The sequence below is a fragment of the Crocodylus siamensis genome, chromosome 6, assembly GCF_052110815.1.
Source record: "Crocodylus siamensis isolate JL-2025a chromosome 6, ASM5211081v1, whole genome shotgun sequence".
NCBI lineage: Eukaryota > Metazoa > Chordata > Crocodylia > Crocodylidae > Crocodylus > Crocodylus siamensis.
In genome coordinates, this window is record NC_143400.1 from 13,867,315 (window position 1) to 13,894,478 (window position 27,164).

The 27,164-nt window shown below is 61.2% G+C and overlaps 2 protein-coding genes across 5 annotated transcripts in view; both read left to right on the forward strand.

Annotated features, from left to right (window-relative positions):
- Positions 1-19,394, forward strand: part of ARHGEF2 (Rho/Rac guanine nucleotide exchange factor 2) — a 51,328-nt gene extending 31,934 nt beyond the window's left edge. For 2 of the 4 annotated variants that reach the window (XM_090052092.1, XM_090052095.1), the window contains 21 exons: positions 3,972-4,125; positions 9,631-9,698; positions 10,039-10,102; positions 10,470-10,599; positions 10,774-10,883; positions 11,068-11,214; positions 11,483-11,733; positions 12,063-12,188; positions 12,935-13,052; positions 13,370-13,627; positions 13,941-14,017; positions 14,254-14,423; positions 14,762-14,829; positions 14,948-15,139; positions 15,508-15,609; positions 15,947-16,014; positions 16,288-16,329; positions 16,498-16,548; positions 17,139-17,537; positions 18,091-18,271; positions 18,362-19,394. In XM_090052092.1, the coding sequence (XP_089908218.1) occupies positions 3,972-4,125; positions 9,631-9,698; positions 10,039-10,102; positions 10,470-10,599; positions 10,774-10,883; positions 11,068-11,214; positions 11,483-11,733; positions 12,063-12,188; positions 12,935-13,052; positions 13,370-13,627; positions 13,941-14,017; positions 14,254-14,423; positions 14,762-14,829; positions 14,948-15,139; positions 15,508-15,609; positions 15,947-16,014; positions 16,288-16,329; positions 16,498-16,548; positions 17,139-17,537; positions 18,091-18,271; positions 18,362-18,447 (2,862 nt within the window). In that variant the 3' untranslated portion in view covers positions 18,448-19,394. Of the gene's footprint in view, positions 1-3,516; positions 3,812-3,971; positions 4,126-9,630; positions 9,699-10,038; positions 10,103-10,469; positions 10,600-10,773; positions 10,884-11,067; positions 11,215-11,482; positions 11,734-12,062; positions 12,189-12,934; positions 13,053-13,369; positions 13,628-13,940; positions 14,018-14,253; positions 14,424-14,761; positions 14,830-14,947; positions 15,140-15,507; positions 15,610-15,946; positions 16,015-16,287; positions 16,330-16,497; positions 16,549-17,138; positions 17,538-18,090; positions 18,272-18,361 lie in introns of those variants that run through there. The other 2 variants (XM_090052094.1, XM_090052093.1) reach the window with 2 other exon arrangements.
- Positions 19,395-20,434: 1,040 nt separating this feature from the next.
- Positions 20,435-26,118, forward strand: LOC149861170 (tyrosine-protein kinase Fes/Fps-like). The gene is made up of 10 exons (XM_090053725.1): positions 20,435-20,509; positions 21,856-22,068; positions 22,528-22,656; positions 22,793-22,846; positions 24,503-24,621; positions 24,824-24,918; positions 25,073-25,196; positions 25,316-25,455; positions 25,662-25,784; positions 25,976-26,118. Exons 1-10 carry the CDS (start codon positions 20,435-20,437, stop codon positions 26,116-26,118), a joined length of 1,215 nt encoding a protein of 404 aa, XP_089909851.1.
- Positions 26,119-27,164: the final 1,046 nt, after the last annotated feature.

The window sequence follows — 27,164 nt, forward strand, 5'->3', positions numbered from 1 at the left end:
TCTTCCAGGTTTGGAGGGGAGAACCCTAAAATAGGAAGCTTGAAAGGCACTGATGTAGTTTGTGTAACAAGGGGTGTGTCTGTGTGTGTGTGTAGGTCCCTCCTGATTTCGGAGAGGGGGTGGTGGTTTGCTGGCCCTCGTGAGCTTCGGTTTACTCCGAGCAGTGCTTATGCCCGGATATTTTCTGCCCTGAGCTGCGGTGTTGGTGGCTTTGTGCTGGCAACTCTCAGTGAACCCTGCTTAGCACAAACAGCTCTTGCCAGTCTAAGGAATGGTGCCCTGTGCTGGGACTCTGTAGATCATAGCTCTAGGTCTGGCTCTGCACCTGGCCGAGTCCCTGTGCCCATTACGACTCCCCCGTCCAACAGTGCGGCTGGCTCTGGGGTGGACGAGGGGTCCTGCTCGGTGGAACTGATTAAGTTTGCTGTAAGGGGGCTGCTTGGTCTAGCTCCCGACTGTGGATCCCGCCCCTCACGAAGCCCACTTTTGCCTTGCAGTCACCATGGCCTCACCCCCTTTCAGGTGAAACAGACACTGGGGCTTGCCCTTGGCCTCAGGGACACTCTCAGCTCCACACAGTGCAGCTAGAGCAGCCCAGGGGCTGCCCTGTGTGATGCTGGTGGCTGAGGGAGGCATTAGCAGGGGGTTATTCCCCACCCCTGGCCAGTGCCTGGGGGTAGTAACCCAGGTTCAGGGACCCCCCTGCCCATGGGGTCTCCGCAGCTCAGCCCACCTGTGTCTATAGGGCGGGTTTCCTTTAAAGAAAAAAACCCAGTGCCAGGAACGGCTCAGCCCGGGGACAATGGGTGGTGCCCAGAGCCGCAGCTGGCAGCGAGCAGCCAGCCCAGACGGCCTGGCGCAGGGGGCTGGGATGTGCTGCTGCTTCTGCCCCCGGCTTGGGGAGCAGTGGGAGGCCGAGAGGCCGTGCCTCGGGAAGCGGGTGAGCCTCTGGACCCCCCCATTCCCCCTGCCATGTCCTCAGACCCAGCACCCCAATGGGCCCTGACAGCTGCTGGCTGCCCTTTGGGAATGGCCATGGCTGTTCATGGAGCGGACGTGTCTGCGGTGGTACCCCCAGGTGCCTGGCGTGTCGGCGCGGGGGTGAGGTAGGCTGGTGAGGCTGCACCCAGCCAGGCAGTGATGTCCAAGAGACAATGGGCAGCAGATGGGGGGGGGTTCTTCTGCACCCCCTTTTCTTTCCTCCTCCCCCACAGCCATTGGGACGGATGGAAGGCCCATGCCCACCTGCCCCCTTTGCTCTCTGGATCCACCGAGCGTTTGGTGCCTGGTACCAGCCTCCTTCAGCTCCAGGGGTGGCTGCCCCCTTTCCCCGATCTAGTGCCTCCCACTCCCAGCTCTCTCTCACACACCTATGGGTACTGTAGTGGGGACTTGAGTCAGAGGGTGTGCCGTGATGCAGGGCCCTGCACTCTGCATGGGGGCAGAGGGCAAGACCCTCCCTACATCCGTCCATCTGTCCGTCCATTCATCCCTCCATCTGCCTTAAGTTCCTGCCTTTGTGGCACAGCTATCCCCCTGCCTGGGCCCTCAGTGCCCTGGCCCCACTTGGCAGTGCGTGTGCCACTTGTGTGTGTACATGCATGAGGTTGCGCATTGGTGGGAGACCTGTGGGATGAAGTTGGCTTTCTGCAAGAACAAGTTCTCCTTTCAACCGCTAGCCCCTTCTCCATCCCTGCTGCCTTGCTGTCACCCTTCCTTCTGCACCTGCTTCTTTGTGCCTGCCTTTCCCTGCTGTTTGGCCTCTGGGTTGCTACCCATGCACTACCTCTGCCCCCTCTGGGTTGCTGCCTGTGCACTACCTCTGCCCCCAGGCCACACGGTGCCAGGGGTGTCAGCTCGTCCATCCATTGTCTGCCACAGGTGCAGGTGCTCCCTCAGTTCCTTCCTGACCCCGGCTGCTGTCACACCCTGTCCTGAAGCCTGAGAGCTTCCTACTCTGGGATATCAGCCCCAGAGACACTGAGCTACCAGCATGCTGCATCCTGTGTCCCTCCCCGCCACCACGAGCTCAGCGCCAAGGCAGCCTGCCTGCCTTCTGCTCCTACCCCGGGGCCTGAGATAAGCCAGGTGCCTCCTGCCTGCTCTCCTCCACTGCACCCTTGCTTTCTCATCATTGGGAAGCCCTGGCATTGGGCCAGCTGGTCCTGTGATCGGCACAGCCCCCAGGCCTCCCTCCATCACAAAGGGGTTGGGCACCCAAGGGAGATGGGGACTGAGCTGCCCATCTCTGCTGGGCCCACCAGGGATAGCACCGGGGGCTCGTCTGCAGCTGGGTACAGGGTGACATCCAGGTCGAGGGCTGGCTTCATGGGTCACTGCGAGGGAGGCTGGGCCTTTGGGCCTCTAACATGAGCTCCAGGCCACAGCGAGGACCAGACTCAGATGGGGGTGGGGGTTGGGGGTCATTTTGCTACCCTACCCCACAGCCGATGGGATAAGAGCCCCATAGCAACACTGCAGGCGGTGAGGTCCCATAGCAACACCATAGGCAGGGAATGGGTTAACCCCTCCTAGATGGGAGGGGGCAGCATGGTCCAGTGGTTAGAGCATGGGGGGAGGCTGAGCTTGGAGGCTTAGGCCCTGGGTTGCACTCTGGGGTATGAGCTGGGACAAGTCCCCCTGCCTCGGTTTCCTTTCTTTCCCCCTGGGGCAACAGACATGGTGCCGGGCACCATGGGGGCTGTGTCGAGGCTGAGTCCCTGCCCCCCTCTCCCAGCCACGTGACACCCAGTTGACTCAAGTTAGAAATAGCTGGTCCTAGAATTACTCAGAAGTTTGTAACAGGAAGCGACCGGCTCGCTTCCTCTTTCTGCAAGGAGACAACCATGGCAACCCCCAGCCCTGGCCAGAGCCTTAACCCTCATGGGGCTCTCCAGCTTTCCGGCCCTCCAAGCCCCACAGCCCCAAGCCAGACCCGAACCTCACGCCACAGCTGGGGATGCAGCGTGGCCGGGAGACCCTGGGGCAGCTGAAGGATATGGATCAGGCCCCAAATCTCTTCATCCTGCCTCTAAAAACTCTCAGCCCTGCATCCAGATGCTGTAGCCGCTGGGCGGCAGGAATCCTGGGTTCCCTTTCCAGCCCCGGGGAGGAGACAGTAGCAGATTGGAGGCATCGCTTTGTCCAGCCAATGCAATGACCGGTGGGGGGAGGTCCTACTCTGGGAAGGGACCTAAAAGCCTCCTGCTCCCAGGATGTGTGAGATCCGCAGGCCTTCCTGGGATCTTGGTGCCTTGGACTCCCCACAATCCTCCACCCCAGAGCTGGGTGCATTTTGGCAGAAGACAAAAGGCTCTTGCTGACTCTGTGACTAGACTGGCTCCCCCAAGAGCAACTGGGGGGGTCCTGCCTGCCCCCCGGCCCCGGCACCCCCACCCTCCCCCCAGCTCCGAGGCGTGCGGGGGTCTGTGCAGCTCCGGCAGAAGGCAGCGTGGCCGGGGGCGGGCGTGAGCGCGGCAGGGGTAGGAGGGATGTCTCCGGCAGACACACGGTTGTCATGGTTATCGGGACTGGGGAAGAGCAGGAAGATTTGAAACGTCCCCAGCTCTGCACTCGGTTCCTCCACACGGCACCGGTCGGGGCTTTCCTGTCCTCTTCCTGGGCCGTGGCCATGCAGAGACCTCTGCCGGGGGCTCCCCGGGCTCCCGCCTGGCTTCCAAGAAGCCACTCGGTGGACAGTGCCGGCCCGATGCTGGGGCACAGACCAGGATCTGCGCCGGGCACCCCCGCGCCCACCCGAGCTCTGAGCTGGGAAGCACGGCGCCTGCCTGAAAGGGGCTCTGTCCGCCAGGTGGGTGCTTTCCCCGGGTCTCCTGTGGCACTGCCCAGCCAGTGGGTGCTACCCCGGGTCCTCCAGGGCTCTGCCTACCCAGTGGGTGCTATCTCAGTCCCCTCATGACACCTTGGGGCGCATTTAACTCTTTCCTTCCCACTCTTCCCCCCCTCCCCAGAACAAAGAGAAGGAGAAGATGAAGGAGCGGGAGAAGGAAAAGGATGCCCGCTACACCAATGGGCACCTCTTCACCACCATCAGCGTCTCCGGCACCACCCTCTGCTTCGCCTGCAGCAAGAGCATCACCGCCAAGGAGGCCCTCATCTGCCCCAGTGAGTTGCCCCACAGCCCTGTCCATGTCCCTCGCAGGCCCCACCCCCTCCGCCTCCCCCCTGCTTGCCCTCCTCTCTCCCGCCCCCTTCTTCCCACACCCCTCCCACCAGCTTCTGTCTTCCCCAGCCCACCCCCGAACCTCTGTGGCAACCCCCGCTCCAGACCCTGGAGTTGGGATGCAAGTGAGAGTAACCCCCACACCCCCCCCACTCCAAATCTACCCCCACACTGGAGTGGGTTTGGAGTGGGGGGGCAGGGAGGGATGTTGCTGCAAAGGGAAGACGGGATATTTCTGCCAGGGGGATGGAGGTGTTACTGCTAAAGAGAGAGTGTTGCTGCAAAGGGGAGCAAAGCAACTGGCTTGCTAGTATGGCTGGGCTTGGCTGGTGCCAGGGAAGAGTGAGGGGAGCCAGGCAGGGGGGAGACTGGGTGTTTCCCTGTCTTCCTTAGGTTTGGGGAGCCAGAAGGGAGCCCTCACTCTCCCTCCTGCTGCAGAGGCTGATCCCAGTGTTGCCGGTGCTGGGCCCAGCACTGTGGAGGAGGCATGAGTGTGTGCGTCCGTGTGTGCGTATGTTGGGGGGGAGGCTCTCGGTGCCCACATGACACACACACAGGACAAGATCCACCCACATCTGCCTCGGGGCTTATTTCCCACACTGGTCCTTCCGGTTTTGGGGTGTACTGGCTGTGTCACGTGCCATGCATGCAGGCGGCCCCAGGCAGTGAAGAGAGGACCCGTAGGGGATGGGGGCGGATTGGGCTTGACTGGTGACCCCACACATACTCTGATGGGCCCTTCATGTTTGATGAGTGCCCGTGTCCCCCAGCCCCCACACACATGCCCTCAGCCCCTGCCTGTGCCCCACAGCCGCAGCTGTTCACATCTCTCCGGCTGTTCTTGCCGCAACCTCAAGGGCAGCCCTGTGTTGGCCACATCTGTCTGCCCAGCAGCTGCCGGCTCCGGTGGGGTGGTTATTCCTGCTGTTCCCAGCCCGGGAGGCCAGGGTAGGGGACGGGTTTGGTCTTGGCCCTGGCAACACCTGCTCATGTCCATCCCAGGCAGCACCAGGGCGGCTGCATGGGCAGGGAAACCGGGTTTTAAGGCAGCCTCACGGGGCTTTGGGGTATGGAATGGGGCAGGACTGCCTCTTCCCTCACTGGGCAGGGGAGGCACTGCTGGGCTTGTGTCCACAACCCTCATGCTTCAGGGCACAAGGTGCTGCTTGGTTCAGGGGTCAGGAAGGAGCATTGCCCCAGGCCAGAGCTCTCAGTGGGGCTCTGCTGCCTGTGCTACTGGCTGAGCAGAGCCAGGCTGAGTGCTATGCCATGGGCACTGGGCAGGGCCCTGGCATTGTGCAGTGCAGAGGTTGCTCCATGCTGTCGCTGACAGGAGCGGAGAGGTCGTGGCAGGCAGTGTGTGTGGGCTGCAGCCCCCAGGAGGGGCTTTGTGGGGGCAGGAGGTGCAGTCCCCCTCCCCCAGCTCCCTCTTGTGCATGCTTCCTCCATGCGGAAACCAGTCGGGCCCCATCCTGCAGCGTCACTTCCCCACCCTGCCAGGCACCTGAGCCAGCATCGCACCAGAGGGGACCCTGCCATGTCAGTGGGGAGGGAGGGCCTGCATTTGTGTGTATGTGTGTGTACGCCTGTCTATGCATGTGTATACATATGCACGTTTGCACACATGTGCATATGATTGCATCCAAGAGAATTGTGTATGCACGTGTATATGCATGTGTGTACACCTCATGCATATATGTGTACATGCATGCATCTGTGTTTACATGCACACATGCATGTGTATGCATATACATGCAAATGACTGCAAACAAGTGCAAGTCTGTGCAGGTGGTGGACGTGTGCATGCATGTGTGCACATGTGCATACATAGTTGCATGTGTGTGCACATATGTGCACGTGATGATCTACAGCTGTGCTTGCCGGTTGGTATATATGTTTGTGTGTGCACACATTCCCTGGCACTGGGAACTTACGAGTTCCTCTTTACTCTGCTGCCGTTGGGCAGGTGCAGGGCTGAGCCCATGGGCCGAGGCCTGGGGGTAGTAATGGAGCTGGCGCAAAACAGTGCCAGGTGCAGGGCCATGGCAGCGCCTGCCTGAGTCTGCAACAGCCTGGGTGTGCAGGGCAGCCCAGCCCTGGGGGATCCCCCACCCTGGGGGGTGATGTCATGAGTGGTTGAGGCCTGGCCAAGGGAGCTCCACCTCCTCTCCCCTCCTGGCATGGCACCCCCTGGTGGCAGCCCCAGCTCCTCCTCCAACCCCTTCCCCTCCCAGAGGCACCCGGGTCAGATGTGCTGCCTACGGCCTCTCAGTTCCTCTCCGGAAGCCCTGGCCCTGTTATCGGCTCGGCCACATGATGTTTTTCCCCTTGCTGGGCAGCCGGGGCCTGGTTCCAGCCTTGCCAGCTCAGCAGGGAAGGCATGGCCAGAGGCTGCTTTCTGGTGGATCGAAGGCAGATGCTGCCCTGTTTAACCCCCCGCCCTCCCCGAGGACGCTGGGAACCCCACAGGGGTTGGGGGGATGCAGCTCCCCGACTACTTGTGCTCCGATGGACCCCAGTTGAAGTCAGGGAGAAGGGTGTGATAGGCGCTGTATGTCCCCATCGCCTTCCCCTCTATCCTGGCACCAGGGCTCTTTGCTGGCTGTGCAGGCCCCGGACCGTTCACAGCGTTCTTTGCTCCCCATGCCGCCTGCAGGCCAGGATCCTCCCTAGAATGGGCTGCCTGTGGCTGGTGGGCTGCCAGCCCTGCCAGTGCATGGGGAACTCTGCACACCCAGGAAGTGGTTTGTAGAGCTGTTGGTTTGTGAGATGGAGCTGGGCTTTGCTATGGGAACAGCAGATCCTGGAGCATGTTAACAGACACGTACATGCATGTGCACACGTATTTGCATACACACATGCACACATAATCATACACGTGCACACACGTGCATGTATACTTGCATACACACACATTCATATACATATGTGCATGCACACTTGCATACACACATGCACACATATGTGCACCCATATTCATACACATATGTGCACACACATGCACGCACACTCTCATGCACACATGCCTTGGAGCCAGCTCCCCCTGCACAAACCTCTGAGCATGATCTCATTTCCTCTCCTTGGTCACCAGACACCAGCGTCTGCCTGGGCTGCTGGCCTTACTCCACGTGCTTGCACCCGTACTGAGGATTGGCTTGTACAGCTCCCGGCACAGCTGGTCTAGCCGGGGCTCTGGCAGTGCTGGGGCTGGGCAGTTCTTTGGCCTCTGCCCCAGTGTCTCGGGCTTTTCACCCCGTCAGGGACTGTTCAGGGCCCTCCCTCTAGCCTAGAGCAGCCTCGAGGCTGCTGTAGTTCAGCTGCTTCCCGTGGCCTGGACCCATGGTGCAAAGTGTTGTACACAGCAGCCCTGAGAGGGTCTTTCAGCTGCCAGGTCCCCTGCCTGCTGCTTAGAGCTGCCCTCACCACGTGGCAACCTCCTAACCTGGGCTCCCTGGGGCTCGGCTACCTCTTGGATGCCTCTGCCAGGAGTGTGGGCTATTGGTAAACTGTGCCCACGCAGGATGTGGGGAGAGCTGGGAGGTTGAGATCCAGGGCGGGAGGTGGGAGTAGCTGTGGACTTGCTGGGGACCCTGTCTCTTCTCTGAGCTCTGGGCTGTGCCCCTGATTTCCAGGACTTGGGGTGACATGAGCCCTGCGGGACGTATGGCTCCCAGTACCCTCCACTAATACGTTTCCTTGTTGCTGCAAAGGGAAGGGGAGGATGCTGCTTCGAAGTGGAGGGTTTTGCTTCAAAGGCAAGAGGGATGTTGCTGCCAAGGGCAGGGGATGTTGCTACCAAAGGGAGGGGAGTGTCCCTGCAACAGGAAGAGGGGATGTTGCTGAAAAGGGGATGGGGGTGTTGCTGCAAAGGGGAGCAAAGTGACCTTTCCCAAGTGGGGACTGGTGCCCATTTTTTCTTTCTCAAATGCTGCAGGGCACTGGAGGCTTCAGACCAGGGCATCCTCAGCTCTGATTGCTTCCTCCCCTGCATTTAGACCCCACAGAGCAAGTCGCATGCAAGGCCAAATATATCCCAAATCCCCTGCCCTTGGCGGGATACCCCACTCCTCAGATGGGAGATGCTTTGCTGTCCTCAAAATGCAGCCACCTCTGGGGTGGGGCTGGGCAAAGTGACCGGTTTAGCCAAGAGAAACAAAAAAGGCTGGAAACAAGAAGCGGGGCATTGAAGAAAGCAGAAAGTCATCAGTGGAGCTGGAAGGTCTCCAGGGCCCCGGCGGGAACTGGCGTTGGACAAGGTCTCTTTCAAATGAGCTCATTGCTTAGCATGAGAGCGCCAGAGTTTGGGGAAGTGGCTGGGTGAACCCGTCAGGCGAGAGAGGTCTGCTTCTCTCATCAGTTCCAAGGCCAAGCTGGGAGCGAGCCCAACCCACCAAGCTGGGGGCGTTTCAATCCAGTCCAGTCCTTTTTGGCAACCTGTGAACCTGAAGACCGGCTGCACTTCTAGCCCTCACCGCAAGGGCCCAACAGTGATGGGCCCTGTGTCTCCTCCCAGCCTCTGCCCTGAGGCCGGACCCTCCAGGCTCTGATATCTCCCAGTGCCCCTGGTCAGACCTGTGTGGCCTTTGAGCCCAGCCCCAGAGCTGCTCAGGAACTGCCCTGCTCCACCCCAGAGCTGGCTGCACGAAAGGGGCTTGCTGCTAGCTACCTTCAAGGGGGTCATTTCTGATTGCCCTGGTCTCTGCTGAGTGTGCTTAGCATTGTGCCCCCATTGTACAACCAGTGCAGACCAGAAGGAACTGGTGCCCAGTGAGCTGGTGACATGGGGGAGATGGGAGCCCAGGGGTCCAAGCTCTGGTGCCCCCCTTGTGTCCCCATGGGCAAAGGCGAGTTTGCAGCTGCTTCAGGGGTGGGGCTGGGGGCTGCATGAGGGAGGCTGTGATTATCCAGAGGCCTGGGATCAGTCCCCAGCCTGCTGCATGGCCTGCTGTGAGCCAGGGCAGCAATGCTACTTTTGCCTCTCTACATGGCGAGGAGGGGCTGCTGACTGTACAGCTCCTAGCACCATGGGTTCTGCTCCCGTGGGGGTCTCTGGGCACTGCCATAGCATGAGGACCCCCAGGCCTCTGGAGAGATCCCAGTCTGCCCCTTGAGTTCTCCCCGTGACCTCATACATACTAACTCTTTGTTCCCGGCCACAAAGTGAGGGCAGGCAGGGGATCTCTGTACCCTTCCAAGCACCAGGATGCACCCCAGATGTGACTGCATTGCCACAGGGGGCAGAGCTGATAATGCGGATGTCACCTGTGCCTGTACTCGACTGGGGGATAAGTTGCTTTCTAACAGCCCTGGGAGGCACTGACCTGGAACCCAGGAGTCTGGGGTCGTGGGTGTGGGAGGTTGAATGCTCTCTCCAGCTCTGCCACTGCTTTGTGGCAAGACCCTGGCAAGCTTCTTAACCTGCCTTTCTCTCTTCCCTTCCCTTCCAGCCTGCAATGTCACCATCCACAACCGCTGCAAGGACACACTGCCCAACTGCACCAAAGTCAAGCAGAAGGTGAGTGCCCTGGTGGAGCCCTTCCCAGTTTGCCCAGTCCCCTCCTAGCCTCCGGCCACTGCATTGCAAACAGGAGCTGCACTCAGTGGGGAAGGAACAAGCCCCACGCACGCAGATGTCACAGATGGGGAAACTGAAGCACCCCCAGACCCTACTTCTATTTCCACTGTTTTTATGGCCTGCTTGGTGGGAGCGGTGGGATGAGCCACAACCCCAGGGGCTGGGAGTACCCATTCAATCCTCCAAGAGACTGAGGGGTAAATGAAGCAGCCTCTCCCCAACCCCACCAACCTCTCCCCCCACCCCGGGGCTGTGACCTGCTGCTTCCCTCTGCCCCCAGCAACAGAAAGCCGCACTGCTGAAGAACAATGCTGCCCTGCAGAGCGTGTGCCTGCGCAACAAGAGTGAGTGCTGCCGGCAGTGGGGCACAGTGGTTGCTGTGGGTGGGAGTGGGACAGATCTAGGAGAGAACAGGTGGCAGGCTGTGGGGGGAGCAAGACTCTTGGGTTCTCCCAGCTCTGAGGAGCTAGCAGGGCTGGGGCGCAGGACACCTGGTTTCTCTGCCCCATTTGAGGGTGGCGGGGCATGGCAGACCCCAGACATGGGGCAAGTGGACACTCAATGCCCGAGGACAGCAGTGATGGGCGTGCAGCACCCCCTGCAGGGTTGAGGTGGGCACTGCACCTGATGCTAGGGAGCTTCTCTGTAGGGAGAGGCTGGGGGCTGTCTCTACCGCTCGTTAACCCCCTTCCTGCACCCCCATCTCCACAGCAGGCCTCCGTGAGCGCCCCAACTCGGCCATCTACCCGTCGGAGAGCTTCCGACAGACCCTGCTGGGCTCCCGCCGGGCCCGGCCCACCCTGTCCCTTTCTAAGAGCGTCTCCACCACCAACATCGCAGGGTGAGTGCAGGGGGTTGGAGGGGCCAGGACTCCTGGGTCCCGTTCCAGCCAAGCCCCTGGAAGGGGAGGAGCACCCAGTTTCCAGCAGCACCTGGATGCCTGTGCCCGCAGCTGCAGCTCCCAGAAAGCCCCTCACCCTGACCTCCTGCACCTAACCCTGGTCTCCCCTGCCAGGAACTTCAATGATGAATCGCCCCTGGGACTGCGGCGCATTTTGTCCCAGTCCACGGACTCGCTTAATGCGCGCAACCGCACACTCTCTGTGGAGTCCTTGATCGATGAAGGTATCCATGGGGACACATCTGAGCAGCTGGTGCAGACTCCCTGTCCCCTGGCATCTTGGGAGCAAGTGGAGGGCCAGGAGCTGGGCCATGTCCCACTGTAGGCGGAGGGGGCACTGGGGGCACATGGATGGGGTAGGGGGGCAGCACCTTGCCATGACCCCCCACCCTCTTCTCAATGCTGTAGGTGCTGAGGTGCTGTACAGCCAGCTGATGAGTGACCTGGAGCCGGCCGAGCGGGACTTTGTGGCCGACTCGTGGAGCCTAGCCGTGGACAGCAGCTTCCTGCAGCAACATCGCAAGGATGTCATGAAACGCCAGGACGTCATCTATGGTGAGGGACGTGTCCCCTGCCTGTGCCCTCCCCCAGCAGCCAGGGTCCTGATGACCTTCAAGGGGTAGCTTCCTGCAGGGTTGGGGGCTCTGATCCAGGCCCCAATGCTACTGACCCCCAAGGTTGGGCATGAGGCACCAGGAGTCTTGGGTCCCATCCCTGCTTCTCTTCATGCCTGGCACCTCCTTGCTGGGAAGCAGGCAGAGGCTGGGGGCAGCCCAGGGGCATCAAGGCCCCAGGCTCATACCTCCTTTCCCACCGCCCCCAGAGCTGATCCAGACAGAGCTGCACCACGTGCGGACATTGAAGATCATGGGTGGGCTGTTCCGTAAGGGGATGCTGGAGGACCTGCAAATGGAGCCAGGGCAGGTACATCGTCTCTTTCCCTGCGTGGATGAGCTAACTGACATCCACCAGCGCTTCCTGGCCCAGCTCCTGGAGCGGCGTCACACCTCACTGGCACCCGGCAGCCCCAAGAACTTTGTCATCAACCGCCTGGGCGACCTCCTTGTGCAGCAGGTGGGGGGGCACTGGGGTGCAGTGGGAGGGCCCTATTACACAATGGGGGGGGCTGTAATACAGGGCAGGGGTGCTGTGCTGGGAGCAGGGGGCAGATGGCTCCATGGGGGCACTTGCCTCCCACTGCAGGGCAGGGCCTGGGAGTACCAGCAGGGGTGCCCTGCTCCTTGGCAGCCCCCTCACCGGGGCCTGGTTTGGACACCCCCAGCCCCCTTTAGGGTTGCCAGCAGTTCCCATTCTAACCATCATTGTTACTGGGGGCCAGTCGCGCCCCCGAAGTGGGCACATTCCAGCAGCGAGGTTGATTCTCACCCCTCCACTCTCCCCAGTTCTCAGGTATCAATGCAGAGCAGCTGAAGAAGGCCTACGCTGAGTTCTGCAGCCAACACAACAAAGCCTTGAAGCTCTACAAGGAGCTCCTGGCACGGGAAAAGAGGTTCCAGCAGTTCATCAGGGTAAGAGGCTTGGGGGATGGGTGTGGGCAGGCTTTGAGGGGGCACCCCCAGAAACCCCAGAGCAGTGCATGGCTCCCAGCTGTCCCACATGGACACGTTCACCGGGCACACATGTTTCCCCTATCCATACAGGGCCCCCATGCACTGTCCCCCATACACATACAGTCGCCATGTGCATGTGTCTCCCAGACACACACAATCCGTGTGCATGTGTGTTCCCCATATGCATATATTTCCCCTTACACCCATGTTTCCTCCATACACCTGTATTCCCTTACATGCATGCCGTCTTGTCCTGTCCCATCCATGCACGGGGCCCCATACACGTGTTCCCCCACACACCCATGTTTCCCCTCACGTGTTCCCCACAGACACGTTCCCCGTACACATAACCCCCACACACGTATATTCCCCCTTACACTCAAGTTTCCCCAATACATCTATATTCCTATACATACACGGTGCCCCCCACACACGTGCCCCCACATGTGTTCCCCCACACACAGAAGTGCATGGTTCACCACACACATGTGCTCCTCCACACACCTTCCCTCATACACGAGCATGTTCTCCACACATGTGTTCCTCCACACATACAGTGCAGCTCTATTTTTGCAAAGCGGTGGCTCTAGAGTGAAGCCAGGAGCAGGTGGGGGTGAACTGGGAGGGCGCTGGGCCAACTGGGGAATGGACTGAGCAGACTGGAAGTGGGTGAGGCCTTACTAAGGCACCCGTATCCCCTGCAGAAGCTGACGCGCCTGCCGGTGCTGCGGCGACATGGGGTGCCTGAGTGCATCCTGCTGGTCACGCAGAGGATCACCAAGTACCCTGTCCTCATTGACCGCATCCTGCAGAACTCCAAAGGTGCCGGGGCCAGGGCTGGGCTGGAGGTGACCAGGGCCAAGGCAAGGGGCACTGGGCAGGAGAGGCAGGCAGGGAGCCAAGGCTGATGGAGGTGGGTGTGGGAAGAGAGGTGCTATGAGGGATATTGAACCTGACTCCCAGGCTGATGAACAAGGGGACTGTGGTAGTGGGGACAGGGATATTGAGGCTGGGGATCCCAGGGTAGGGGGCCTGGAGACAGGGGATCCGAGCTGGGTAGGGGGCTGAAGCCAGGTCTTGGCAGCACCAGAGGGGCTCCCCAGCCAGAAGGGGGAACTCAGCTGACCCCTTCCCCCCAGGGAATGAGGCGGAGCAGCAGGACCTGAGCACAGCGCTGGTGCTGGTCAAGGACCTGCTGTCAGCCATCGACCAGGAGGTGCACGACAGTGCAAAAAGTGCGCGGCTGCGGGAGATCCACGGGCGCCTGGATGGACGGGCACGGGTCCTGCTGCCCTGGGATGGCCGCAACGCCGCCTTTGGACGCGACGAGCTGCTGCGGCGCCGCCTTGTGCACGATGGCTCCCTGCTCTGGAAGATGGCAACTGGGCGCTTCAAGGGTGCGCAGGGGGTTGGGGCAGGGCAGGAGGGGAGGGGACAGCCCAGGGTCACAGCCTGGCGGCCCTGCATCTCTGTGCCAGCCCCTGCCCTGGCGGGAAGGAGCTGACCCTTAACCCCTGGCCCCTTTTACTCCTGGCCCAGTACCCCTACCATCTTACTTCTGGCCCTGTACCCCCTGACCCCAGGCACTGTGGTCACCAGGCAGGCCCTGGGCTGCCCCAGGTTCTGGGTTGGGAGCTCTGGGGGCATCACAGTCCCAGGCAGGAGCAGAGCCACCCCATCACTACCCCCCATCCCGCTTCTCCCCTGCAGACGTGCTGGTGTTGCTGATGACCGATGCGCTCATCTTCCTGCAGGAGAAGGACCAGAAGTTCACCTTCCCTGCCTTGGTGAGGGCTGGACCTTAAGCGGGGATTTTGGCAGAGCAAGTCTGTCTGCTAGGGTGGGAGCCGGGTGGGAGCCCCTGGGGCAGAAGGCGTCAGACCCCTGCCTGGAGCAGGTGGCCCTGTGCTGCCCATTGGGCTTTGCCTCAGTTTCCCCATGCAAGCCCAGCTCCCCGGTCTCCTGGATCCTTCCCCCAGCCCCGTGACCAGGCCTGGTTCCTCCCCACCCCCATCTCCTGCAGGACAAGCCGGCAGTGATCTCCCTACAAAACCTCATCGTGCGGGACATCGCCAACCAGGAGAAGGGCATGTTCTTTATCAGCGCTGCACCTCCCGAGATGTACGAGGTGCACGCTGCCTCCCGCGAAGACCGTAACACCTGGATGAGGCTCATCCAGCACACTGTCAGCCTGTGAGTGGCTGGGCTTGGAGGGATAAAAGTCTACTACTGCTGGTGGAGTGGAGGCAGGGGTTTTGAAGCACCTGGTTTTCCCCTCCTGGGACTCCCGGCTGTCAGGGAGGGGGTCGCTGGGGGTTAAATGGTGCTGGGGACCTGGCTAAATAGGGAGATGGGATGGGTTAGGGGGGCAGCTTACGTCCATGCCTGCCATGCAGGGAGAGACATGGAGGGGCATTGGGTCTGGGATGAGGAGCGCATGGGTTGGGGACCCCCAGGACAGGGAGTCTGGAGTTGGGGGCATTGGGGCCAGAGCTGTGCCAGCCCATGACACAGTGCCCGCTCCATGCCAGCTGCCCCAGCCGCCAGGACTTCCCACTGATTGAGACGGAGACTGAGGCCTCCATGCGCAAGCTGAAAGGTACTGCAGGGCCCTGCCCCAACCTGACCTCCGACCCCTCCCAGCTTCCACCCAGTACCTGGGCACTGCCCTCCCCCCCCTCCTGCGCTCACCCCCACCCCTGCCCTGTGGCCCCCAGACAGGATCGCCCACGTGGACCGGGAGGTGGCCGCACTGCTGGAGGAGAAGGTGATGATGTTTGCTGACATGCTGAATCTGCAGAGTGGCTTGGAGGAGTTGGCCCCTGCCCCTGGCCCCCGCACCCTCTTCCGCTCCGAGTCGGCTGAGGCGCCTCGCGGAGAGAAGCTCATCCAGGAGGCCATCCGTGAAGGTACTGCCCCAGTTAGGAGCCACCTGCCCATCTAGCCTGGCATTGGGTCTCCCAGAAGGAACAAGGGCAGCAGGATCACCTGCTTCCCCGGGGGTATCTTTAATGGGGGAGGTTTGAGCCTGAAGGCAGAAGTTTCAGCCTCTCTTGCTTCAGGGGGTGACCCCATCTCAGGGACCCTGCAAAGACACCTGCTGGGTGTAGGGCTCTTCCTCTGCTTCCCTGTTTCACAAGTGGGAAAATTGAGGCAAGCAGGGTCAGGAGAGCCTGAGATAAGGATTGAACCCTGGTGTCCTGAGCTGGAGCTGATCCCTGCCCTTCCTGGCTCCCCTCCCCCAGCAGCCTCACACCCTTCCCTCTCTGGCCCACAGTGGAGTGCCTCAAAGACCTGATCCTGGGAACTGGACGGGAGCGGGACCACAGCCAGCTCGACCCCGACGGGGGCACCAGCCCTACTGCCACCACCGCGCCCAGTATGTGGCCCCAGGAGTGGGGCAGGAACCCCCCCAAGGACCCCAGCAGAGGGCTGGGGGTGGTGGGGACAGTCACCCCAAGAGAGACCTGCCCCAGATGCCGCTAAGAGTGGGCATTTCTGTTCGAGGGGACAGTTAGTGGGGTGGAGGGGGCGATCTGGTCAGTGGGGTCGGTTCCCTGCATGTTATGGACGAGGGGGTGTCACTGGCAACTCGCTCAGGGGGTCTGGAGGAAGCCGGAGTCTTGCTGGGGCCCCCAGTGGGGGGGTATCCGTGTGTAGGTTCCCCCCCCGGGGAAGGCCATGACCCCCACACTCATCACCTGCTCCCCTTGCAGATGGTGAAGCTGGCCCATACAACGGCGCCCTCGACTTCAACCGGCCTGACCCCGACACCACGACCCGGGTGAGTCCCTGTGAGGGCTGTGTGAGTTTGAGCAGCTGTGCCTCAGTTTCCCCACCTGCAGCATGGGGAGAGGCGGTTGCAGGGCTGGGTTTGGCCCTGTCTGTAGAGCCCGGCTGGCTCGGCCCGGATGCCTGAGTTGTGCTGCTTGCTGGGAGCACAGGGCAGCGGCCTAGGGGTTGGGAGCCAGGACACCTGGGTTCTGCAGTTGGTGGAGCCACTGGGGGTGGGGGGCATCGTGCTAGGATGTGCCTTGACCTCCCTGTGCCCCCCCAGGATGGGAATGGAAACCAGCTGCAGCAGAAGGGACCACAGGAGGTGAGGAGATGAAAGGGCAGGGGAGTGTCTGGGGCACAGGATACCTGGGTCCTACCCCTGGCTGTGTGGCTAGGGGAATTGTGCCCCCTCCTCCCCCAAGCCCCAGCACCATGCCTCAGTTTCCCCAGCTCCCTCTCTTTGATGCTGTCTCTCTCTCCCCTCTCCCAGGAGGTGCTCCAGCATTTTGTGACACTCTACACTGCCATCCACAGCCTGCAGGTCAGTGGAGCCCCCCAGTGTTGCCCCCCCATGGGGCAGGGGCTGGGCACATCACCATGGGCAAGGCAGGCTACTGCTGCTCCCCTGGGTACACAAGGGCAAGAGCAGGACATGGGCTCAGCCCCACTCCTCTCCTGGAGAACCCAGGCATTCAGGCTCGTGTCTCACCCCCCCGCCTCCTCCAGACCCCAGTCTTAAGATCTGGGGGGGCACCTAGACATGGGGGCATTGACCTAGGGGTCCTGGAGGGAATGCTGGGGGCAGTGGGGACTTGGACACTGACTGGAGCAGGGGTCCCAACCTGGGCAGACTAGCAGGGAGCAGTGGTGTGCCATGATTTTGGTGGGTCTCACCCTCTTCCCACAATGCACTGGAGGTGCCAGGGATGTGCAATAAATTTGGCAGGTCTCAGCATCACTTCCCACAGTGCACTGGGGTAGCAAGTATGGCATGAGTGTGGGTCTCAGCCTTCCTTCCCACAATGCACTGGAAGTGGTGGGGAGCCCACCCCAGGTGCCCCACAGCAGTATATTATGGGCTGGAGCTGGGGGGCTGGAGGCCTGCCCCCTCATACCCCACTCTCCCCCCAGGCCATCGTGGCGCAGCAGGACACGCTGCTGGAGCTACGGCTGCAGGAGGGGCTGGAGCGGCGGGAGCGCCTGAGCCGTGCAGGGTCCCAGGCGGGCGAGGGGGCGGCCCCAGGGCCACGGGCGCCCGAGCGGGGCAGCACGGAGCTGGGGTTGCTGCAGCGGCAGCACACGCTGGTGCAGGAGGAGCTGGCCCGCTGCCGCCAGCTGTGCCAGGACAAGGTGCAGGAGGTCGGGGTGCTGGAGATGCGGCTGCGGGACAGCGAGCAGAGCCGCCTGCGCCTGGAGCGGGAGCTGGAGCAGGCCCGGCGGCAGCTGGACGGGGCCCGACGCGGCCCGGACCCCCGGCGGCGGAGCCTGCCTGCCGGGGACGCCCTGTACCTCAGCTTCACCCCGCCCCAGGTACTGTGCTTCCCATGATGAGCTGTGGGAGCTGCTGGGGGGAAGGGACAAGGGGGTGCCATGAGTTTTGTGGGTCTCAGCTCCCCTTCCCACAGTGCACCGGGGGAAGCAGAGTGGAACCTCCAAGGTCTCAGCTCCCCTTCCCACAATGCCCTGGGGAGCAGGGGCGTGCAATGAGTTTTGTGGGTCTCAAGCTCGCCTTCCCACAATGCACTTGCAGGGTTCGGCTGTGGGGCAGAGCTGAGTATGCCATGAGTTTGGCTCCTCTCAGCTCCCCTTCCCACAATGCACTGGGAGAGGTTGGGAAGCAGGGGACAGATCAGCATCTCTGGGGTGTGCAGTGAGCTTGGTGGGTCTTAGTGCTTTTCCCACAATGAACTGGGGGGTTAGGGTGGTGGGGGTCAAGGCGGAAGCTCTGGGGTACGCAGTGCGCCTGGAGGGTCTCAGCCCTGGGTCCCCAGATGGTGGGGGCTGCATCCTGCTGCTGAGCTGGGGCTGCCAGTTCAATCCCTGCTCCCATCTCCTTGCTCACGGCACATTCTTTTCCCACCAGAGCCATGTCAGCGACCAGGGGAACCTGTCCCCACCATTCCCACGCCCCTTCAGCTCCTCCCGGGACGAGCCGACCTTTCTGGTCCCCCCGGCACGGCTGCGGGAGGGCGATGATGACCTGGACCCACTCTCCGAAGATGAGACCGGTGCTTCCCACCCATCCCCACCCTCCAGCCCTCGAGGTTAGTGCCGCCAGGTGCCCCTCGTGGGGTGGGGGGCATCAGCTGGGGTCACAGGCTGGGGGCACTGATGGCTGCTTCTGTCTCTCCCAGATTTCCCCCGGATGCAGGACATTCCTGAGGAGGTGGAGAGCAGCCAGGAGCTGCGGGACAGTGAGGGGGCTCCCTCAGACAGCTAGAGATGGGGGCACCACTCCGCACCCTACCCCCTGGACCAGCATGGGTGCCTGGACCCACCAGGGCAACAGCTGCTCCCCTGCATGGGACTGCACGGGGCACTGGGGGTCCATCCTGAGACCAAGGGGAGGGGTTGCCAATGTCAGGCCCCCCCTCCTGGGGACCACGTCCTGGCTGGGCTGAGCTGGTGCCTAAGTTGCCCTCTGCTCCCCAGCTCCATTGCCCCTGTCCCTTGCAAGAAGACAAGGGAGGGGCTGAGTTTGGTCCCCCACCCTGCTCCCAAGCAGATTAATTTATTTATTACGTTTGCAGGGCAGGGGAGGTATTTTTCATTGGCCCCGGGGGCTGTTCCAGCTGACCCGCTCTGATCTAGAGGGGCCTGGCTGCAAAGCCAACACTATGGGGGCACCTGTGGCCCTGGGGATGGGTCCCCCATGTGTCAGCAGCCCATTTATGGAAACGACAAGGCCTCGCAGCAGGAGGCTCATGAATATGATGTAGAAGGGCAAGAGGGGGCTGGATCTCAGTGCGGGGCGGCGGTGGTCCTGATCCCAGAGACCCTTTCACTGGGAAGAAAAGCCCGGAGACATCAGTGTGGCAGGGGGTAGATACATCCGGCATCACCCCCCTTTGGCACCAAGTCTGGAGCCCTTTATGGCAGGGGAGGAGCTGGGTCCTGAATCCCCTCCCTGCACCCCAAAGGCGATCCAGCAGCCTCCTGGGGAGCGTTTTGACCCCCAACAGCCCCAGGGACCCCCAGACCCTCACCCCATGGCCAAGCAGGAGGCCCCAGCACCACCCCAAGCTGCTGCTACAAAGGGGACTCGGGGCGTTAATTAATGCCTAGACTGTCATGGGGTTGGGGAATGGTGGGGATTGGCTCAACGTCGGCTTCCTGTTGATTTCACTGTACAAAGAGGGAAACCCCCTGATTAAAGGATCAAACCCAGCTCTGCCTCCCTGTTTCCTTCCATCCGGACTGTCTATGACAACCTCTCGTCTCCCTGAACTCAGCTGGGACCCCATGGTCTCTCCCACCAATGAGTGTGAATGGGGAGGAAACTGGGGTGAGCAGGGAAGGGGGTTGGACGGGCAGAAAGTCCTGGCTGCAGGACTGCAGGGTTGAGATGGGGCAGTGGTCAGCCCCTGCATTGGCCCTTGGCTTTAGAGATGGATGGATGGCCTGGTGGGTGGATGCTCTGGTGGGTGGGTGGATGGATGGAAGCTCCAATGGATGAATGAATGCATGGACAGATAGACAGACACTCCCGAGTCCTGCAGCAGGACACACCCCAAAACAGGGCCCTTGGCTTGACATGCCCCCAGCCTGAATAAGGGAGGTCAGTCCCCGATGCGGGAGGCAGGGGGGGAGGGGTTTCTGGCAGCTCGGCCCCAGCCCTGGGCTGTAGTGACAGCCCCATTGAGCTCCACTGTGCAAACTTGGGAGCACTAAGTGACTCCCCAAGGGCCAAGCAGGGCAGAGGCAGGGTCCAGCCTGGATCCCCTGACTCCCAGCCCAGTGCCTGGGGGCCTCAATCCCCTCCTCAGAAGCCCCCAGGAAGTAAAAGTGAGCAGCTTGGTACCTTCCCCATCTGCCGCCCCCAGCCAGCGAAGTGCAGACCAAAGGGGCTGGGCCCTGCCCACATGCCTGGCCTCTGGGGTTGCTGGGAGCACAGCACCAAGGGGGCCCAATCCTGTTTCCAAGGCCCAGAGACTTCCAGACACCCCCCAAAGGCACCTGTGCGCTGCTGGGGGCGGGAGGGGGGCAGGTTACAAAGGGGCCGGTGTAGGAGACCCAGACCTCTTGGCAAGCTGCTGGCTGCCCTGTCCCTCTGACCAAGGGGATCCCCAGTCCCCCATGGTGACATCCAATGTTGCTGATGTCACTGTAGCATCATAATATCCCCTAATGATGTCATGGTGCCCCCTCCCCCAGTCATTCCCGGGAGGCTGCAGGGTGGGATTGTATGTGCTGCGAGCAGCTGAAGGATGACCTGCGCTGCCTGCCATAAGCAGGCCTGGGGCTGCGGCTATGCCCAGCTGCGTCCCTTCCGGCCCATCCGGGTATGGGCAACCAACACGGGTTCATTAGAGGCAGGTCCTGTCACACCAACCTGGTGGACTTCTACGACCAGGTCACCAAATCCTTACATGCAGGGGGAGCAGTGGACATCGTCTTCCTGGACTTTCGGAAGACCTTCGACACTCTCTCACCCCATTCTCATTAAGAAACTGGGGGGCTGTGGTGTCGACACCCACACAGTCAAATGGGTCACCAACTGGCTGGAGGGCCGCACCCAGAGGGTGGTAGTGGATGGGTCCTTCTCAACCTGGAAGGATGTGGGCAGTGGGGTCCCCCAGGGCTCGGTCCTTGGGCCTGCACTGTTCAACATCTTCATCAGTGACTTGAACAAGCCGGTAAATAGCACCTTGTTCAAATTTGCTGATGACACTAAGATGTGGGGGGGAGGATGTGGGCACGCTAGATGGGAGGAATAGGCTGCAATCGGACCTAGACAGGTTACAGGGGTGGGCGGATGAGAACAGGATGGGATTCAACACTGACAAGTGCAGGGTGCTGCACCTGGGGAGGAAGAACCGGCACCATACCTACAGGCTGGGGAAGTCCCTTCTCGTCAGTGCAGAGGCAGAAAAGGATCTTGGAGTCATCGCTGATGCCAAGATGAACATGGGCCGGCAGTGTGGGGAGGCAGTCAGGAAGGCCAACCGCACCTTGTCATGCATCCACAGATGCGTCTTGAGCAGGTCCAGGGAGGTGATCCTCCCCCTCTATGCGGCACTGGTCAGGCCGCAGCTGGAGTACTGCGTCCAGTTCTGGGCGCCGCACCTCAGGAGGGATGTCGACAGCATGGAGAGGGTCCAGAGGAGGCCACTCGCATGATCCGGGGGGCAGCAGGGCAGGCCCAACGAGGAGAGGCTACGGAACCTGAACCTGTTCAGCCTCCACAAGAGAAGGCAGAGGGGGGAGCTTGTGGCCTGTTACAGACTAGCCAGCAGGCACTGGGGGAGTCCCTGTTCCCCCAAGCACTGCCAGGAGTGACCAGAAATAATGGTCACAAGCTGGCAGAGGGGAGATTCAGGCTAGACATCTGGAGGTGCGACTTCACTGTCAGGCTAGCTAGGATCTGGAAACAACTTCCAAGAGAAGTGGTGCTGGCTCCTTTCCTGGGGGTCTTTAAGAAGAGGCTAGATGAACACCTTGCTAGGGTCATTTGACCCCAGTAATCTTTCCTGCCATGGCAGGGGGTCAGACTTGATCTGCTCAGGTCCCTTCTGACCCTACTAACTATGAAACTATGAAGGAGCTGCTGGCAAGCAGGGCCAGGTGCTAGGCTGGGGCCAAGCCTCTGACCTGCCCATTCTCTGCTCTCTTTCCTCCCCCCTGCAAGCTACCCCCTCCGGTGCCCCTGGTCCCAGTGGCCCAGAGGCCCCTGAGCCAACAAGACTGGTACCACGGCTCCATCCCCCGGCAGGAGGCTCTGGCCCTGCTGGCAGGTGAGGGCGACTTCTTGGTGCGGGAAAGCCAGGGACAGCCGGGCAACTGTGTCCTATCCGTGATGGCTGGAGGGCAGTGCCGACACTTCATCATCCAGAGCTGCAATGTAAGGGCTTGCGGGGGAGGGGGGCAGGTCTAGCCCCAGGTTCTAGTCCCAAGCCTCAATTTGCCCACCTGTAAAATGGGAGCAGCGATGCCCATTTGCTGCTGTGAGTCAAGGGGCCCATCCCACAGCCAGGACTCTGCACAGCCCAGAGGAGCCCCTGCCTCTGGCCCCATCAGGTGCCCTCTAAGACCCTTAGATAGGCGGGTGCGTGTGATGGTAATCAGCCAGGGGCTGCCTGGGTCTCACTGGCATTGCCCCACTGCCCAGCACTGGCTCTGGGAGAGTTGCATGGTTAGAACAGGGATCCTCCAGCTTCCCCTCCTGAAGGAGGATTGCCCTTGGTTCATGAGCAGTACGGGGCTCATGACACACGCAGCTGGGTTCTGATTCCCTGTAGACTTCAAGGCCGCATGTACGGCAACTCACTGACCCACATCAGCTGCTTCCTCCCCCTCTCAGGGCCAGTACTGCTTGGAGCCCATGGGTGCTGCCGCTCCCAGCATCCCTGCCCTGATCCGTCTCTACTTGCAGTCGCACCAGGGGCTTACCCTGAAGTGCCCCTTTCTCCTGCGTCAGCCTGTGATCAAGGTAAACCAGCCTGGAGCCAGGGTATGGGCGGTGGGGAGACAGCCAGGGCCGCCAAAATGCACTGGGGGGTCTCCATCATGAGGGTTTGGGGTGGTGGGGCAGGATCACACCCATCCAAGGGTTTCCTTTATTGCAGGCAAAATGGGACCTGGACCCGGAGGACGTGGTGCTAGGGGAGCTGCTGGGCTGCGTGAGTGAAGCCTCAATGCCCCAGCTGGGTGCTCCATAAGGGGGAACGGTCCGGGGATCAGCTCCAGCATTGGGCCTGGTTGTCCTTGACTGAGCCACTGCCATCTGCCCTGCTGGAGAGAGCGCAGTATGGGAACTGGCTCTGCGGTCAGACCCAAAGGGGATTAGTTGATGGGAGCAAATCAACTTGGCGCAAGGTGACCAGTGGTGTCCCTCAGGGCTCAGTACTCAGGCCAGTACTCTTCAACATCTTCATAAATGATCTGGATTCAGGCATCAGATGTGGACTGGCAAAGTTTGCAGGTGACACTAAAATGGGGGAAGGTGGTCACGCTGGAGGATAGGGTGGGGATACAGGCCACCCTGGACAGGCTCACAAGGTGGGTGGACCAAAACCTGATGGCGTTCAGTGTAGAGAAGTGCAGGGTGCTCCACCTTGGGAAGAAAAACGAGCATCGTACTTACAGGCTCAGCAGTGCTACGCTTGCTAGCACCGCGACCGGAAGACACTTGGGGGTCTTGACTGACCACAAGATGAACATGAGCTACCAGTGCGATGCCGCAGTTGGCAAAGCAAAGCCAGAGACATTATCCTCCCGCTCTACTCAGCCTTCGTGAGGGTGCAGCTGGAGTACTACATTCAGTTTTGGGCCCCCGCTCTTCAGGAGGGATGTGGATAAGCTCGAGGGAGTCCGGAAGAAAGCCAGCTTTATGATCAAAGGCCAAGAGAACAAGCCTTACAAAAAGGTGGCAGCATCTGCAGGCGGTTCGCGATCCCTGCTGGCTGCCACTGCTGCTGTTGGCAGCAGCTGCGGGTGGTCACCGACCCTTGGTTGGCGCTTGCCACCCCTGCTGCTGACAGTACCGGCGGCATCTGTGGGAGCTCCCCTGCTTATCACCGCCACGCTCCTGCCGCCGGGGCTCCTGCCACCACCATGCCCCCCCTCCCACCGCCGGGGACACGCGCTGTTCATGGGCTGAGGGACATGGGAATCTTCAGCCTGGAGAAGCGAAGGCTCAGGGGGCACTTGGTGGCTGCCTCTAAGTACGTAAGGGGGTGTATTGGGACCTGGGAGAACAGTTGTTCACCAGGGTTCCCCACGAGATAACTAGGTTTAATGGCCACAGACTTCTAGATGGGCGATTCAGACTCGAGATAAGGAAAACAATTTTTACAGTCTGAGTGTCCAAGGTCTGGAACAGACTCCCCCCAAAGGTGGTGCCAGCACCTACTCTGGACTCATTCAAAAGGCATTTGCGTGCGTATCTTGCTGGGATCATTTGACCCCAGCAGATGTCCTGCCTCTGGCAGGGGGGCTGGACTCAATGATCTGGCGAGGTCCCTTCCAGCCCCTAATGTCTATAAAATCTATGAAATCTTGCGCTGGGATGCACAGGAACTGCTGCTGGCTGGCCAGAGCTTGGCTTCATTGTGCCTGGAGCTATGCCCACAGCCAAGGGCACCCAAAGCTTTCCCAAATCTGGTGGCTGACCCTTGGTAACATGTCCGGTCCTTTCCCCCCTGCAGCTGGCTCTGGGGGAGCAAGGACCCAGCTGGGTTTGCCCACGTGGCAGTGCCCACCGCGCTCTCTTCCTGCTCTGGTTGCCCATGTGCAGACCACTTGGATCTCTTCCCTCCCTCTCCCTCTCCCCACAGGGCAGTTTCGGGGAGGTGTACAGCGGGCGCCTGTTGCATGACAACACCCCTGTGGCCGTGAAGATTTGCAGGGAGCCCTTAAGCCCAGAGGCCAAGACCCGGTTCCTTCAGCAGGCCAGGTCAGCCTGGGACTGAGGGACTGCCCCTGAACTGGGGCTCTGCAGTGTGGACATCTCAGGGCTCTGGCTGGGGGTTTTATCTCAGTGCACCTTGGGGGGATCCCTAGGGTTTTTCCCTCCTCCCTGAGCTTGGAGCAGCAGATGCATTGCAGCCAAGGGGCAAGAGTGTGGATGATGCTTCTGTGTCTCTGCCCTCTGTCAGGACACTGAGACGGTACCGCCACCCCAACATCGTCCGTGTTGTGGGCGCCTGCGCCCACCAGTCACCTGTCTTCATTGTCATGGAGCTGGTGATGGGTGAGCTGAATCCCCCTTTTGCCATCACTATGCTTGGTGCAATAACATCCCCCGCATCCATGCAGTCATGCCCAGGCGGCTGTGGGTTCAAATCCAGCCTTAGCTGGGGAAGATCTTGCTGGCTGTACACCCCGCTGCTGTCCCTGCCTTCCAGGGGGGGATCTTTTGTCCTTCCTCCGCTGCGAGGGCCGCCGGCTATGGGTGAAGGACCTCCTCTGCTTTGCCATCCAGGCTGCTGCTGGCATGGCCTACCTGGCCAGCCACCACTGCGTCCACAGGTACAGGACCCCGGGGGGCTGCAGCTGGGGGAAGGCTGCCCCAGACCCCTACTACCCACAGCCCCCAACACCCTCCCACCTGCTCCCTGGGTTCCTCCATCCTCCCCCTTGTCCCGCAGGGCCCTGGCTGCCCACAACTGCCTAGTGGGGGAAGGCAACATGCTGAAGATCAGCAACTTCGGCCTTTTGTGGCAGGAGGGCAACGGCAGCGGGAAACACATCCCGGTCAAGTGGACAGCCCCAGAGGCGCTGAGTGAAGGTCAAGGGTTTGGGGGCTGGATGGTCTCTGGCTGGAAGGAGCTGCCAGGGAGCCTGGGCATGGGCAGAGCATGCTGCCTAGGGCATTGGGGGGGTTAGGGTCAGGGAGAGGTGGCAGATTTGAGGGCCCCCTTCTTTTTTTGAACCCCCCCCATCACCCTGGGGCTCAAAGCACCAGGACCGGGGCTCACGCCCTCTCCGTGACAGGTCGGTACTCGACAGAGAGTGACATCTGGAGCTACGGGGTCCTGCTCTGGGAGATCTTCAGTCTGGGGGCTGCGCCCTACCCCGGCCTGTCCAGCAAGCAGGTGCTGAGCCAGACGCAGCGTGGTGAGTGGCTGGGCCAGGCACCAGGAGATGTGGGGAGATGGGGGGCGACCCCAGCTCTGCCACTGCCTCTCCTGCAGGGCCTTAGCCATGTCCCTTCTCCCCGGGAGCCTGGGACCAGGCAGTCCTGCTCTCTGCTCCAATGCACATCATGGGGGCGGGGGTGACGCCCCCGACCCCATTGTCCTGGGCAGGGCTGCGGCTGCGAACCCCGGTGCGCTGCCCGGCAGAGCTCTGTGACCTGATGCTGCGGTGCTGGGAAGCCCAGCCGGGCCTGCGGCCCTCGTTCGGCACCATCCACCGGGAGCTGATGCAGCTGCAGCAGGATGACAAGTGACCATGGCTCCAGCTGGACTCTCCCTGCCTCCCCCTCTCAGAGCGATCACTATAAAGCCTCTAAATCCCTTAGTCCATGCATGTCCCATTAGTTGCTCCCTGCCGTGCTTGGAGCTGCATGGCCTCCAGCCCCTGATCCTATGATCATGTCTCTCCCAGACCCTTTCTAGCTGTAGTGATTTGCTCCGTGCCGCATGGATCCCAAATCCCCTGGGCAAAACCCCCCACAGCAGAGTGGGGGTTTCCTGATCCGGAGCCCCCCCCCACTTGGCCATCCCGGGTGAGCTGGGAGGGCTCATTAGCAGCTGTTTGTCTGGGGCAAACACTTGGAGCGACGGCAAAGCAGCTCCCCCGGAAAGGGCCAGGCAGTAATTAGTGCAGCTGGGCACGAAGGAGTCCCCGCTGCCAGCTCGTTAAATGGCAGGGAGGAAATTAAAACTCATTGTGCTCCAGGGACTAGAACAGCTCAATTATACCCCAGGCCCCTGCTGTCTAGGGGGGGCTGGCAGGAGGGCGTTCACTGGGCAATTAAGCAATTGTGCTGGTTTATGCCCAGCTGGGGTTGGTCCCCACCCCTACAGGCTCCTCGCAGGGCTTCGCTCCAGGCTCGGGGAGGATTTGGAGGCACCGGAGGTGGAGAAAGGAAGCTCTTGGCCCCCCAGGAATCCAGCGGGTTCTCCGCACAGGGCTGGTCCCAGTGCCTGGGGACAGGGACAGCCCCATCCCCCTGCCCCAGCTACACGCAGCATATCACCAGCATTATCTGGCAAAGGGAATTGCCCCAAGCAGCAAGGCGGGTACTAGAAGGGGTCTCGGGGCACCTGGGTTCCTGCCCAGTTCCCTGCCCTTCCCAGCCAGGTGACCTAGGGCAAGCTACTTGTTCCCTCTGTGCCTCAGTTTCCCCCCAGTTCTTCCTGGGCTGGGAGCTCTTTGTGGAGCAGCACAAAGATAAGAGCTGGGAGGCAACCCCTTATTGCAGGTGAAACCCATAGAGAAGGTGACCTGTGGGACCCCCTACTGGGAGGGTCCTGGGTTCAAATCCTGGCC

Excerpts from the sequence above, each read along its gene's own strand:
- LOC149861170 (XM_090053725.1), top strand. The coding sequence starts at position 20,435 with ATGACCTGCGCTGCCTGCCATAAGCAGGCCTGGGGCTGCGGCTATGCC. Across the intron at positions 22,069-22,527 it reads TCATCATCCAGAGCTGCAAT|GGCCAGTACTGCTTGGAGCC; the intron begins GTAAGGGCTTGC and ends TCCCCCTCTCAG. Across the intron at positions 22,847-24,502 it reads TAGGGGAGCTGCTGGGCTGC|GGCAGTTTCGGGGAGGTGTA; the intron begins GTGAGTGAAGCC and ends CTCTCCCCACAG.